Source organism: Eubalaena glacialis, chromosome 7, assembly GCF_028564815.1.
Source record: "Eubalaena glacialis isolate mEubGla1 chromosome 7, mEubGla1.1.hap2.+ XY, whole genome shotgun sequence".
NCBI lineage: Eukaryota > Metazoa > Chordata > Mammalia > Artiodactyla > Balaenidae > Eubalaena > Eubalaena glacialis.
In genome coordinates this window covers 26846906-26860326 of record NC_083722.1, presented here as the reverse complement: position 1 = coordinate 26860326, position 13421 = coordinate 26846906, and the positions used below count along the sequence as shown (strand labels likewise).

Below are 13421 nucleotides of genomic sequence, written 5' to 3'. Positions count from 1 at the left end.
TAAGTGCGTGCAGGGGCCGCCAAGTGCTCCGCGTGCCCCTGCACGCGCTGCCTTGCCCTTCCGCTCACCTTGCGGGCCTGGGAACCTTCCACTTTCACTGCCCGGCACCTGGCGCCCCTCTCCCCATCCCCAGGACCCTTCGGGGCATTCTCTACCTTGAATGGGACCCACGACCTAAACTTACCTAAAACAGGAGTTTCATGGAGCAACCCCTTTCGTACCTGCAATGTACTCTGATCTCTACTTTGTTTGAAAGTGCACTTGGCGGCCGACTAAGTTGGTCCTGTCCCACTAATGCATTGCGCCCCGCAGTTTGAAAAGCTCTGTTCTAGACTTGTGTGACTTCCTTTCTTCAGTACCACCACCAGTAATAACAATGACACCACTTTAGAAGTATTGACAGTTATTCCTTGGGGCCATTCATATGCTCCCCAATATTGGAGAAAGACAATCTTATAGACTCCTTGTGGAAACTGGGGAAGGAGGTGGCTTTTATCTTAAGATTCAAAGCCTCCCCAAAAGTCCCTGCTAACGCCTGAACCCTTTGGTTAGTGTCCCTGATATGAAGGTGACATTGCATGAGATGAATTTTTGAAGTTAGCCTATCTTGGGGGTTGAAAGTCCCTTTCTTTCCTAAAAGTGGCTGGGTGAACAGTACAGCAAGAGAGGTCAGAGTAACTGTTTTTTTTCTTGTAGTTTTGCTCAGACCTTAGCACATAAAGGAGGATCGTTGGGAAGCCCTAAGGGTGTGACCCACAGACTTTTCTCACTTTGAGTCCTTTTGCTCTGGTCTACTTTGTAGTTCAGTTTTCAACTGAGTCCTTTGAGCCCCACAATGTGAAAGTTTCTTTCAGTCACCCCTGGGCATTGATGGTGGGTGTATGAAACTTACTATGAGATTAAGTGAGATAATCAATATAAAGTGCTTATCACATAACTAAACTCCCTCTAATGCTAGCTTTAGTGTTATTATGATTACCATCGTCATTAGTTTCATGTTTCAGTCTTCCTTCCCCTTTTAACCCAATTCCATTTTATAGCAACTCTTGACCTCTTCCTCTCGAAGCCCATCTGTTTCAGGCCAAGCCTTCTCCTTTCTGAACTACACAGTTCTTTCCCTTTTTTTGGCAAGGTTGTACTTGCCTCGTTTCTGCTCACCTCACTGGCTCCATGACAAGGAAAGAGCTGGGCTTGTGAATGTGCAACTTCTACCTTCTCTGGACCCACAACCTACACCCTAATTATTCCCATCTGGTATCTTTTTTTTTTCTCACCAGATAAAAAAAGTAAACGACTCAATTTTTTTTTTTTATGCTCTGTATTGCAGAAATTAAGCAAACCTCAGCAAACTATCAGCAAATAACCAAAAGGAAGAAAAAAAATGTGCTAACCTCAAGTTAAAACCTCTTCAAGCTCCACTGGGCTTTAGATTGCTAAGTCTAAACTTTGTTTCAGGAACACTCTGAGGTTAATCAGAATGTTAATTCTTGCAATTTCAGAGCCAAATCGAAAAATGGGGGGAGATCTTTGCGAGAAAGGCTAGAAAAAATCGGTTTGAATTTACCCGCGGGCAGGCGCAAGGCAGCAAATGTCACGTTACTCACCTCCCTGGTGGAAGGTAAGCAAGACGTTTGGCCATTTCACGAAGTGGTGGAGCTTAACTGTCGGCTGAAGGCTGACATTTTACGTGTTTTATGATTAACTGGAAATCATTGCAATTGTTGTGCCCTTTTGAGTTGGATGTCAAGCGATTGCTTGAGAGAAGTTCAAAGGTCCTTTTACTTAGAGGGAGCGGCAGTTGTCCAGAGGCCAAGGGACAATGCAAGGGTCCCTGAGCTCTGGAGAGTGCTCAGGTCTAGTCTCCAAGCCAGTGCAGGGGTCGTCTCTGCCGCCAGGTGCAGAACATGGTGCCTGAAACACCCTCTGTATGAACTCCTGCAAGAGTAACTCTGTAAGAAGCAATGCATTCTATACCCCTTCTCCTTCCCAGATTTTACCTCTGAATCGTCAGTAGTAGAAAACACATTGTCGATTTATGAAACTACTGTTGCATTCATGACCTCTAATGGTTATTTTAAAACTCGTGTCACTCTCAGGGCCCCTATCTCCTGCTGCTTACCTGGGACTTATTGAAATATAGCTTTATAAGACCAGTGACCCAGGAAAAATACGGGGTGGGGAGTGAGGAAACATGGAGGGGAGTCGTGTATGATCTTCACTTGTGAATTTAAAGGCCCACACTTATAACAAGCACACTCTAATTTGCTCATCATTTTGGGATTGCGGATGATATTTATGGTATGTAATAAACAGGATCTTCTCCACAGTCTAGAACAAGAGGATCTGCATTTGAATCTGTGGGATGTGGAAGGGATAGGAAATAGAGCCAGATGGACCTAATGGAGGAAGTTGTAGAATTTTCTCTAGAGTCTAACATGTAGGTCTTGGTTTTTTCTTCTATTTCTATGAATGTGATATTATGACACTCCTGTGGGGAGTTAGTTTTTAGAGGAGGGGATCTTAGAATATTTAGGCAGCAACCATAAAGTCATCACATTTACAGGCATTGCACTTTGCTATCTTTAAGGCAAAGTTGCCTGGCCCAAACTTACCCCCAGGGACAGTGGTCACTAAATTTCTAGACCACACTTATTAGTGGTTGACTCTTAGCCTGGGGGTTTTACTTTTTGCCCTTTAAGGTATTGCTAATATCACAATCTTCATTTTGAAAAGCAGTCAAAGTAATTTCAGCCCAAGACAGGGATTTAGGTGGAAAAGGAAGGAAACTGGAAAACGCACTGAAATGCCAATATTCATTTGGCAGTTTTCAGTGTTATGAGTTGTTGTAAGCACTGTACCTGAAGTCTTTGGTTACTATGCTAATGATGATTAAAAGTAAGTCATGCTCCTTAAAAATAACGTAGCTATGGGATAATTCAACATATCTCTTTTTCATGTCGGGATCTTCCCTTGAACCCCGAAGGCTGTGCTTTAAAGGGCAATAATGCTTTATTCGAAAGGGGCTTCCACATAAGTTAAGGAATCTTTCAGCTGTCCAGGTTTTCTATAGCTGCTGTGTCACCTTTGTGCAGTAGAAAGTCCTTAAGTAAGAGAATGATGGCAGGAACCTCTGAAGAGGAGAAACCTGAAACCTAACTGGCAGGAAACTGACAAGGAGAATAAATATTTCATTGCTGGTTAGAAACGGATCCATATACGATTTACATATTCTTTAATATATGTGGACATAGACACACAGGGATCTATATTTGTATATATTAGTTATTATAGGAAGATACAAAAGATAGGAAGACTTTTAAATTTTATTTAAAGCAGGTGTAACAGATGCTTTAAAAAAGAAAGGGGGAATCTGGCTTGACTATCCAGCTCACTGTCTATCTAGGTGCAATTGTAAGGTGGCTCCTGAATGTCTGCCCACCTTTCCCTTAAGACAAAACATGGGGTGTGGGAGACCTGAAGCTATTCAGGGGATGTCTAGCTAGGACTTGGCTGGAAGGATGATCAGGGAGAGGCTGGAAAGAGCGGCAGGAACAAAGTTTGTTCCATCAACGTTAATTACGGTCTGAGAACCATGTTTAGTTTGGGCATCTGTCTCATCTTTGCTATTAACCCTTAACAGTTGGCCTCTTTTGTAAATAATAACAGAATTGACCAGGGAACGCCTCCTGCCCTTGGGATGGTCAGGGACTGGGTGCTGATTATTTCCTCTGCGGTTGTCTTTTCAGGAGAGGCTGTTCACTTAGCTCGGGATTTTGGGTACATTTGCGAAACGGAGTTTCCCGCCAAAGCTGTTTCTGAGTATTTGAACCGGCAGCACACGGACCCCAGTGACCTGCACTCCCGGAAGAATATGCTGCTGGCCACCAAGTGAGTGTCCTGGACTCGTGGTCCTCATCCCAGACTCCCAACCTGCGGAGCCGCCTCGCTAGCGAGGAGGCGGTGGGAGCGGCAGCGCAGACTTCCTCCGTGCGGCAGGGAAGCAGCTCAGTGGTGGAAAGCCCGTGGATCGCTGGCTAGGGAACCCTCCCAGCTCCGCCCCCCTCCGCACCCCACCCCTCAGCGTTGATTATGGGCTTCGTATTTGTGTGTTTTCTCTACTTCCTAGTTTCTGAGAGGGATGGCTTTATTAATCCGAATCCAGGCTTTTTACAATTCACATCCCCAACCCTGGGGATGGCAGGAAGACCTTTTCCGGTTGGGTCCCTGTTCCAGTTCTTTCCTGCATCCCTGGATGCATATTTCTCCGTGGGGTCCACATCTCCCTGTCCTATCCACACAGCCACGCGTGCTCGCTCAGGGTGTCTATATGTCACCCACGTGCACCCATCTCTACCCGCAGCTCTAATTACTCTCTTTCCAACGTTGCTGTTTGGCATCTTCCACAGACGTAAAATTTACTACAACTCCAGAGGGGAAAATAGTAAATCTCTGGCTAAATTTAGGTCTAGAGCTCATTTGAACTTTTACAGTGGGTTTTCTATTTATTTGATTTACTCCTGTCTTTGGCTTCGATGTCGTATTGCTGGTGTTTTATGGCCGGCTCAGGCCTGCAGTGGGCGGCGCTGCGTGCGCCCGCACGTTTCTCTCGCAGGCGCGGCCCAAACAGCGGCGCTCATTTATTTAGTGCTGGAGGACGCGGTTTGTTCCGTTGACAGCGTAATTTAAAGAAATATATGGAAGGCTGAAAAATCATTTGCTCAAATTTGTCCAGATGTTTTTGAGACGTGATTGGAATTTGATTGCCCCTTTCCGCAGGGTCAAAAAATATTAATGTCCCAGAACTTTAATTGCTTACAGACCCTGGTTTGGGCTTTGAAGATTTAAAATGTTTGACTCTAAGCATTTGTTCTCTTCAGTTCAGCATTTCCTTTTTTGGCACTTTGGTAATGAGTACAAACTTCAGGAAAGCCTTTAACCATCTCTTCCAACGATCAAAACCTGGCACCCACCGTCTTTTTAGAAGGCTTTCCTCTGATGTACCAACTAGCAATATAATAGATCTTTATCAGTAAATTGCCCTCCTACCCCTTGCCCTGGTGGCTAGTGGCAGGGGAACTGTTGGTGCTTTATAAAAGAGTAAAGGTACTTTGGGGAAAAAATAAAACTAAAGTGGATAAATTAGATGACAGGATTCCACAAACAACTCTGTGGTTTCCCTAAGGAGTGCTTGTGGCTTCTCTTAGGCCAGCACTTCTTAACCTGGGGGGAGTATCAGAATCCGCTGGGAGCATTTTCAAGATAATTATTTGTGGACCTAGCCCCAGGCTCCCTGAGTGGGAATCAGTGAGGGTGGAGGCCTGGATGTGTGTATTTGAACCCCACAGATGATCCTGAGGTATCTCTGACTTAAGAACTGCCCTGTTTAGGTCAGAACTGTTACCCGTTTCTTCCTGGTTGGGAGGATGTATGCATGCATTTCAAACAGCGAAACGAGTAGTGAGAGGATGCCTGGTAGTGTCCTCTACCCATCAGCCTTAAAACCAAACACCCTTTCTGGCTGCTGCAGGTTGGGGAGGAGGTATTCTCCATCTAATTTGGCCATTTCTCCTCCTGGGAGTAATCCCCTGGGAAAAGGTGCCCCAGGGTCACTGACATGGGCCTCCAGGTATCTGCCCTATTCACCTGTTGGCCAGGCCAGGTGTCACCAAGTGTCAGACTATCCCAGGGAGGCCTGTGATTGGTGTTCTGTAGTTTTTCTTTTCTCACCACCCTGGAGACCAGGTGGAGGCAGGCTGGCAGAAGTCTGCCAGCCTGTGAAAGGCTATGACCTTTGGGATGCCATACCTCTGACCACACGGTGAACCAAGCCATTGGACCTTCAGGGCTAAAATCCTTTTGTCCACCTCCTATATTAAACATTTCTCAAATAAGTTTAGTCCATAGTTAGGCACGCAGGATTTCTAAGGCTGGGAGATTCCTCTAAATTGTCAGTGCCTTGAAATAAAAACCTTCAACAATAGAAATCTACCCTCCCTGGAGTCTTAACCATCTACCTTTAGGTTTTATTTAAACAATGTGGGAATCCTTTTATATGGACAACAATATTGTTGTACAAAGATCTTCGGTAGCCTATACTTGAAAAGAAAGGGGAAAAGGGGGGGGGTGGTGGTGGTGGGAATACTTCCCTTCTCAAATACTGCAGGTAAACAGCTTTTTGCTTTGAATGGAATCAGCATTCTCTCCTGGAATAAACAGTTGCTTGCCCTGGGCCATGCAAGGCTCCAGCAATCTGCTTCTGTGCCAGGGACAGGCTTGTGGCCCAGGGCCCTAACTCTTTCCCGGCTTTTTGAGTCTGATCACCAAGAGGTTGGAGAGGCAGGGGAGAGGAGGGGGAAAGGGCTTTTAGAGGAACTGTCAGGTAAGAGCTAAAAATTACTGAAGATTGCAAATCAAACGCTAAAGCCTAGCACATTTCCCAAAGCGGGGTTTATGCAGTCCTGGAATGAAGGGGGAAAGACGGGCAGGGGGGGAAAAAAGGCCAGGCTTTGGGATGGAAGGCGTGCCTAAAGTCCCCACCCCCGCTTTCCTTCCAGTCCCAGCTGCTCTAGAAGGGAGAACGCTGGGAAAGGAAACAGAGCGGAATCGCCCACATTAGCCTCGCTCTCCGGCTCTCCGGTGACCGGGCGCCTCTGGGCTCGTGTGAGCGTCTCCTTTCGAATGTCAATGACAACGACACTGAGGGTGTTTTTTGTTGTTGTTGTTTTGCTTTCTTATTGTTGTTGTTCCTCTCCCGCCCCTTTGCAGGCAACTTTGTAAAGAATTTACGGATCTGTTGGCTCAGGACCGGACGCCGATCGGAAACAGCCGGCCCAGCCCCATCCTGGAGCCGGGGATCCAGAGCTGCCTCACGCACTTCAGCCTCATCACGCACGGCTTCGGCGCCCCGGCCATTTGCGCCGCGCTCACGGCCCTGCAGAACTATCTCACCGAGGCGCTCAAAGGCATGGACAAGATGTTCTTGAACAACACCACCACTAACAGGCACACGTCTGGGGAAGGCCCAGGTAGTAAAACTGGCGACAAGGAGGAGAAACACAGGAAATGAAAAATTAAAAAAAAAAAAAAAAGAAAAATGTTTTAAATACAAAAGGAAAACAGAAAAAAATTTAATTTTAGCTTTAAAAATATTGGATTGGCTTTGGAAGAATTATATTAGGTAGAATACACATACAATCAAAGTTTAAAAAAAAACAAAGCTAAATAACTAAAAAACAAAAACAAAAACAAAAAAAACTTGAGGCGTACCACGGAGCAACAGTATCGGTTCTCAGTGTCTATTTCAAGATACACTTGGAGACAACCGTCCGGATTTTCCACTTCGGTTCTTTCGAGCTTAGTAATACTGATAATAAAAAGAAAACCATGATTTTTTTTCCCTTTGGAAAATAAACATAAGACTAAACGTGAGAAAACTCTAACTTATTGGAAGAAAATCGGAGAAACCTTGTCGGTGTCAGTGCTTTGAGAGCTGGTTGACTGAGACGCACGAACTTTTTAAATTTTTAATATATTTTTAGGAAACTCTCTGGCAGTCCCCGCCCTTCCACCTCACCTCGCCCCTCTCCCAGCCACCCTTTTTCTACGTTGCCCTCCCTCCCTCTGGCTGTCACGGGAATCTTCCGGGATGAAAAGGCGTGTGGTTAGCCCTCTGGTGCACTGTTGCGGTCCCCTCGGTGACCCCGCCCCCGCCCCGCCCTGTGTCCTTAACTCAAGGGGGCCCAACTCCCGGGCCCTTTGCTTAATTAGGGAGGGCGAGGGCGGGCGGGGCGGGAGGCCCGCGGGGACGCAGGCGGTGGCTGCAGCTCTCGGGCCGGCTGGCCGAGGAGAGGCTCCCGCGGCCGAGGAAAATCCGGACCAATAAGTTGATTCAGACTCATCAGTTCTTTTCCGAAACGTTACTAGTTCCCAGCCTTGCCAGCATCTGCCTACAGAGCATCTTGCATTTGTTATCATATTTGTGTCATCTACCAATTTTAAGAACAGTAGTAAAACCCAAACACAATATGAATACGTTGATTAGTATGTAATTCCTTCGGAGGGGTATGTACCATTTCATTCTCTTCTGTTTTCCAAAGCTTTGCCCGCATGGTTTATGAGCTTCTTCAAAGAGGACTTGGGCTTCCTACACAATCTATAAGGTACAGAGAAAAAAAAAAATTCCGATCCCTTTTAAATCAAAGCCTGTGTGTCAGAATTCTGCAGGTGCACTTCTTTAAAGAAGCTCAAAGGGAATAATTTAGAAAGTGGCCAATAAGAGGTTGAAGCAGCTTTGAGTCTAGTTGCTAACAGATACCTCAACACAGAATTCCGGGGAAGTGGGGAGCTGCTAAATGAATTTTAGGGGAGAGGAGTAAGTGTTCTTGGAGCCCAATATTTTAACATTATTGCCTTGCCTTTAAAACGGATTCCATTTCCTTGGGCTCTTTGGCGATTGTGGGGAAAGCAGCAGCTTTGCTAGTGGTCGAGTGGTCGTGGGGAGGGGGGTAGTGCAAGCTCCCGTGTTTCAGCAACAATTGCTTTCTTACAAGATGCTTTATGAATGAGGCGTTTTTTCTCCCTCTCAGACGTGCACTTGTTTTGGGCAATAATGGTAAAATAATGCAAAGTGAAAGGAGATGTATTTCAGCTTTGAATGTTACTGTCTGGATACACTGGGACTATTCCCAGTGGATAAAGTTTCATACATTTAATATCTCTCACTTCTGGCAGCCCTGCTCCTTTCTTGGGCTTCACCTGAGCATTATCTTGAAATAAGATCTGAAACCCATTGTTCCCACCGTCCCCAAAGCAGTGGGAAATCCCCAGGGGCGAAGGAGTGGATGACCTAGGTCTCTAAATAGAGTGTGCATGAACGCATCTCTTTAAACAAAGTAGGCATTAGGACCTTTGCAGCATCCCTTGAAGATAAAGATCCAGAGGTTTGTTCTGCAGGATTTACAGTTAGGACCCACGGGGACTCTCAGGTCTGCCGCCCCATGGGCCTTGGCCTGGGGAGGAGGGAGGTTAGAGGGTCGGATTTAGGAACCTGCTGAGTTTTGCACTGACATTTTTATGGGGGGGGGTAGTTAGGGAGCTGGTTTCAGGCCACCAGGAGGGCCCAAGCAACGGCTGATGTCAGACCCCAGCCCATCCACGTCAGCTTCTTTGGGGGCCTCTGGGTGTGCAGGGCTCAGCCATAGATGAGTTGATAGGAGTGCAAAGGCCGGGAACTAGACCTCAGGGAGCGTGTAGACACTCCATCTCTTCCCAGCTCAGAAGCCTGCGCCTTTGTCCGAGGGCCTGGCCGCTTGCGTTAGACGTATTCTGATTGCCAAAGGCCGGGAGAAACCGCACTGAAAACCATCGTCTCCTTTCCTTGCAGGGCAACGCGCCCCACGCGTGTGACGTGCGAGAGACGCGATGGACGCGCCTTGCTCTTACTGTGCAGGTCCCGAGAGCGTGGGGGCCACTCGCGCCCAGTCGTGTTGAGGATATAGAATCAGCCGCTGGAGGGGCCGCGGGCCGCGCGGGCCCTTCCCGCTCTCGGTCTCACCCTAAGGGCTAAGGCGACCGAGAAAGCCCGGTGCTCCAGTAGGTAATGGGGCGGCGCCCCGCGGGCTGCAGGCGGGAGGGGTCTCAGCGCTGCCCGAGCCCCTTGCTGCCAGCGGCCGCCCCGGGCGCCAGCTTCCCGAGGGCGAGTGGCCTAGAAATGTCCAGGGGATCGGAAGCTTCCCCCGCCTTTGCCGGTACGCAATCTCTCCACCCTCAGGCTCCCAAAGGCGGGTGATGGGGTAGGAATTGTCTTACTGGGCTACGCAGGCTCCTTCGTCGCCCTTCGCCCTCCTCCGTGCGTTCCCTTGGCGCCCGGGCTGAGCAGAGCGCTTAGCATCTCTCCCCCGCACCCCCCCTCCACGCAACGTGGAGAGAACCCACTGCCCCCTCTCCCTCCCTCACTTCTCCTTTCCTGTACGACCCCCGCCCCCTTGCTTTCGTTAGCCAGGCCTGCTACGTTTATCTGATAATTGAGTTATTAAAAGATTTGGTTTCCTTGGGCCCATAAACCAATAAACAGTGGGATTAACTCAAGAGTTTGCCTTTTAAGTCAAGGGAAACGTTTAAAGCAAGCCCCTTTGAGTCTTGTTTTCAAACTAAACAGGTGAGTTGCAGCTCTCCCCCGCCCCCCCCACCCCCGCACTCTTAAGACACTGTATCCAAGCCGCGTGCCCCGACCTAAGTCCCCCGTCCCAAACCAAAAGAGCTAAAGGTAGAAAGCAAGAGTCAGGACGTGGCAGCGTTGCCCTCACACTTTCCACTTTGCAAGTTCCTTTGGAGGTTCTAAAGGTCTCCTGACCATTCTCTGTCCAGTCCTGCCTCCTCTTACACATATTGTGGCTCTCCTGGAAGCAAAGAGAGAGAAAAAAAGGGCTGTTCTGGGCGAGGATTCTCCCCTAGTTAGCTTTTTTTTTTTCCTTCTCTCTGGCACCACATCCTTAGCTTTCTCCACCCCTACATAAAGAACTGAAGAACCTTTCAAAGACCTGGCTGTTTTATTTTCTTTGGCCAAGGAAACCACTTTCTCTCAAGCAACTATTTTATATCCTATGAAAACTTCGGTCGAATGGAAAACCTGAAATACCCCAAACTTATCTACACACTGTTCCTCCGGTACAAAGCCTTACTTAAAAGGGCAACTCGTTCCTACTTAGAGTGTTTATAGGGAGTTTGTCCTCACATCTGATATCCTGTATGCGTAATACATTCTGTGGAAAGGAAATAACCTTAAACCATCTGATGTTGCCTCAAGAGCCCAAACAGTGTTTCCCCTCCTGTGCCGATGTATGTTAAATGATCAGGTTAAAAAAAAAACAAAACAAAATTCGTTTTGTTTTCTTTTAAAAAGTAGAATGAACACTATTCTTCTTGAAATGCCAAAATCGACTCCTCTGTTGAGTTGGTCTCTAATTCACTAACATTGTTTTTGACACACAATCGAGAAATATCAATCTATTGACTCTTCACGAGAAGAGCTCTGGAGGGTATCCATGTTAAGTTTGTATATATTTATTTATGCTTAATTTAATGGGAATGTGTAAATATGGCGAGCAGGTAGTTTGGGATTATTTATCTGTGAATCTATACCTCTGTGAATGGGTGGTTAAAAAAAAAAAACAAACCGCTTGACCCTAGGTAGAATCCTATCTGAATTTTTCTGTTCTTTATAGACAAGCTGTTATGGTAATGGGTAGAAATTGGTTTATTGTCCAGTGTTGACCTGATTTACATAAATAAAAAGATTGTTGTGTTTTTGTTGTGTTTTCATCTTCAGTTTCTTGAGTATAGATATTGTTTAATTCTACAGACAGAAAAAAATTATAGTCAAGAATTTTTCTTTTTGTCCCCCCCCAATCATTGAAACACAGGCAGTGTTTTCCTTACAATAAATACAATAAATTTTGCTTCCCAGAAAAATGGACACTTTTGTTTTCACTAGAAGGTGTTTTTGATTTTTTAAAATTCCAAATTGACACTCTTCTCTCCTATTTCTAACTGGATTTGCAATAAAAGCTCATGTTAACTGCATCTCTTGGTTTATATTGCCCTTTAAAAAAATGAGGTTGTCAAATTACTTACTTCCCAGGTTATTAAAAGACTCCGTGTCCCAGGAACGAAGGGCCTCTGGGTCCAAGTCAAAGATGATGCTCCCTTCATGTTGCTAGTGGGATGGCATTCTGCCATGATGTCTTTGACGGAGATGGTGCAGGAGAGAAGCCCACAGGGCCAGGTATGGGCTCCTGCACCCCATACCTTGGGATCTGGGGGAGTTAACTGGCTCATTTCAGGACTGAACCCAACCCTGACCTCACCAGCAGTGCAAGGCCTTCCGTAAACAAATGAGGAAAAGCTCCCTTGACCAGAGGAGGAAAGAGGCTGTCTTAGGAGGTTTCCTACCTTAGGCTCAGAGGATGCCCAGGGAAGCCAGAGCTTTTCTCATTTGGGTTAATGGGCTGCAGCCCAGCCCTAATGGGCTGCAGTGATCAAACATCTTCTCAGTCTGTATTTCATCCCAAGGCTTGGGTGTCTTCCCTGAGGCTAGGAAAGTAAATCCGTCCAAGCTGTTAAACGGTTTGCACGAGTCACTGTTTCTCTTTGGACCTCAAAGTCTTTATCTGTAAAATGTGGGCCTCCTAAGGTCCTTTCAAACATTGTCTAGTTTAATTATAAAAAGCAGGAACAGCAACATGTATATACATTTAAGGATAACTGGCAAAGTTAAATTTCAATAACCCTGGATTAGGAGAGTGCTTAGCATATAGTTGGCACTCAGGTAATTAATAATATGCCTCCCATATCAATTTTCTGTTTTTCAGGTGACTCATTCCCAGTTGGACTTCCCTATAGGGAAAGACAGAAAGGACAATGGAATCTGCTTTATGTGAGATTTTCCACTTCTTGGCTTCCCTATTAATTAAAAAAGGGGGGGGGTATCATGGCTAGAATTATAAATGAGTGAATCAAAAAGGGAAGGGAAGTAGAAGGAAGAAAAAAAAAACACAAGGGAAGTGTGATTAAGAGGGCGTGCAATCCATTTATCTAGAAAGAAAATAGGTATATGCCTTTGTCTCTGGCTCAAATGTTTTACATTGAGTTTCCTTTTCATTTGCTTTTTGGACAGTGAGGGGTTGGTTACCACTAGGATTATACAAAGGCGGTGATGAGTAATTTCCATATCCTATGGCAAGTTTTCCTACTGAAGGGTTAACACCAGCTCTGGAGAAACAGACCTTCCATCTATTATTCCATAGGTAAATTCCAGACCACCTCCTCTTTCCACCACTATTTGACAAGGATCTGAGACAGTCACCTTTACTACCCCAAACTCAAGGTCCTGAGGGGCCTGAACGTGAGGAAAGAACTTGAGGAGAGGGAAGGAAAGATAGGAAGCCAGAGAGAGCCTTGCCTAACAAAATGGCCCTGGGCTGCTAGTTACAGCTTCTCGCCGGCCCTTTTGTTACTGTCTTAACCAGGCTGCAGAAGGAGTAAGGAAAGAATGGCAGCTGGAACCGCTAGGCCGTGGACCCTGACCACAGGCCCAGCGCGGGGACGTTGGGTGACCTTGGAGGAGGTGGCCTGGAGGCAGCCAGCCCAGGTGCGCGGCTTCCAGTGGCCAAGAAGCCCGCCTGCTCGCCCGCCCGCATTAGCGGCTTATGGGCCCTGATTAAAAATAATGCTAGGAGGAAGAAGAGCCGATTATTTTTTTATGAGGCCACATTCTTTCTCTTCATTTGCAAAAACAGTCCCATGGGGTCCTTTCCCAGGGACCCCGGGCAGCCAGAGCTTAGAGCCACCAGAGATATACTGGCCCGATGGAATGTGTGTCTTCTTGGGGGCGCTCATGACTCCCCACGCAGGCTGCCTTCCAT

General features: G+C 46.6%; 1 protein-coding gene across 8 annotated transcripts in view; it reads left to right on the top strand.

The window, feature by feature from the left end:
- The window catches only part of TFAP2B (transcription factor AP-2 beta), a 28827-nt gene extending 17573 nt beyond the window's left edge, over positions 1–11254 (top strand). For 4 of the 8 annotated variants that reach the window (XM_061196107.1, XM_061196108.1, XM_061196112.1 and 1 more), the window contains 5 exons: positions 1500–1618; positions 3747–3888; positions 6766–7025; positions 8097–8159; positions 9383–11254. In XM_061196107.1, the coding sequence (XP_061052090.1) occupies positions 1500–1618; positions 3747–3888; positions 6766–7025; positions 8097–8158 (583 nt within the window). In that variant the 3' untranslated portion in view covers position 8159; positions 9383–11254. Of the gene's footprint in view, positions 1–1499; positions 1619–3746; positions 3889–6765; positions 8045–8096; positions 8160–9382 lie in introns of those variants that run through there. The other 4 variants (XM_061196110.1, XM_061196106.1, XM_061196109.1 and 1 more) reach the window with 2 other exon arrangements.
- Positions 11255–13421: the final 2167 nt, after the last annotated feature.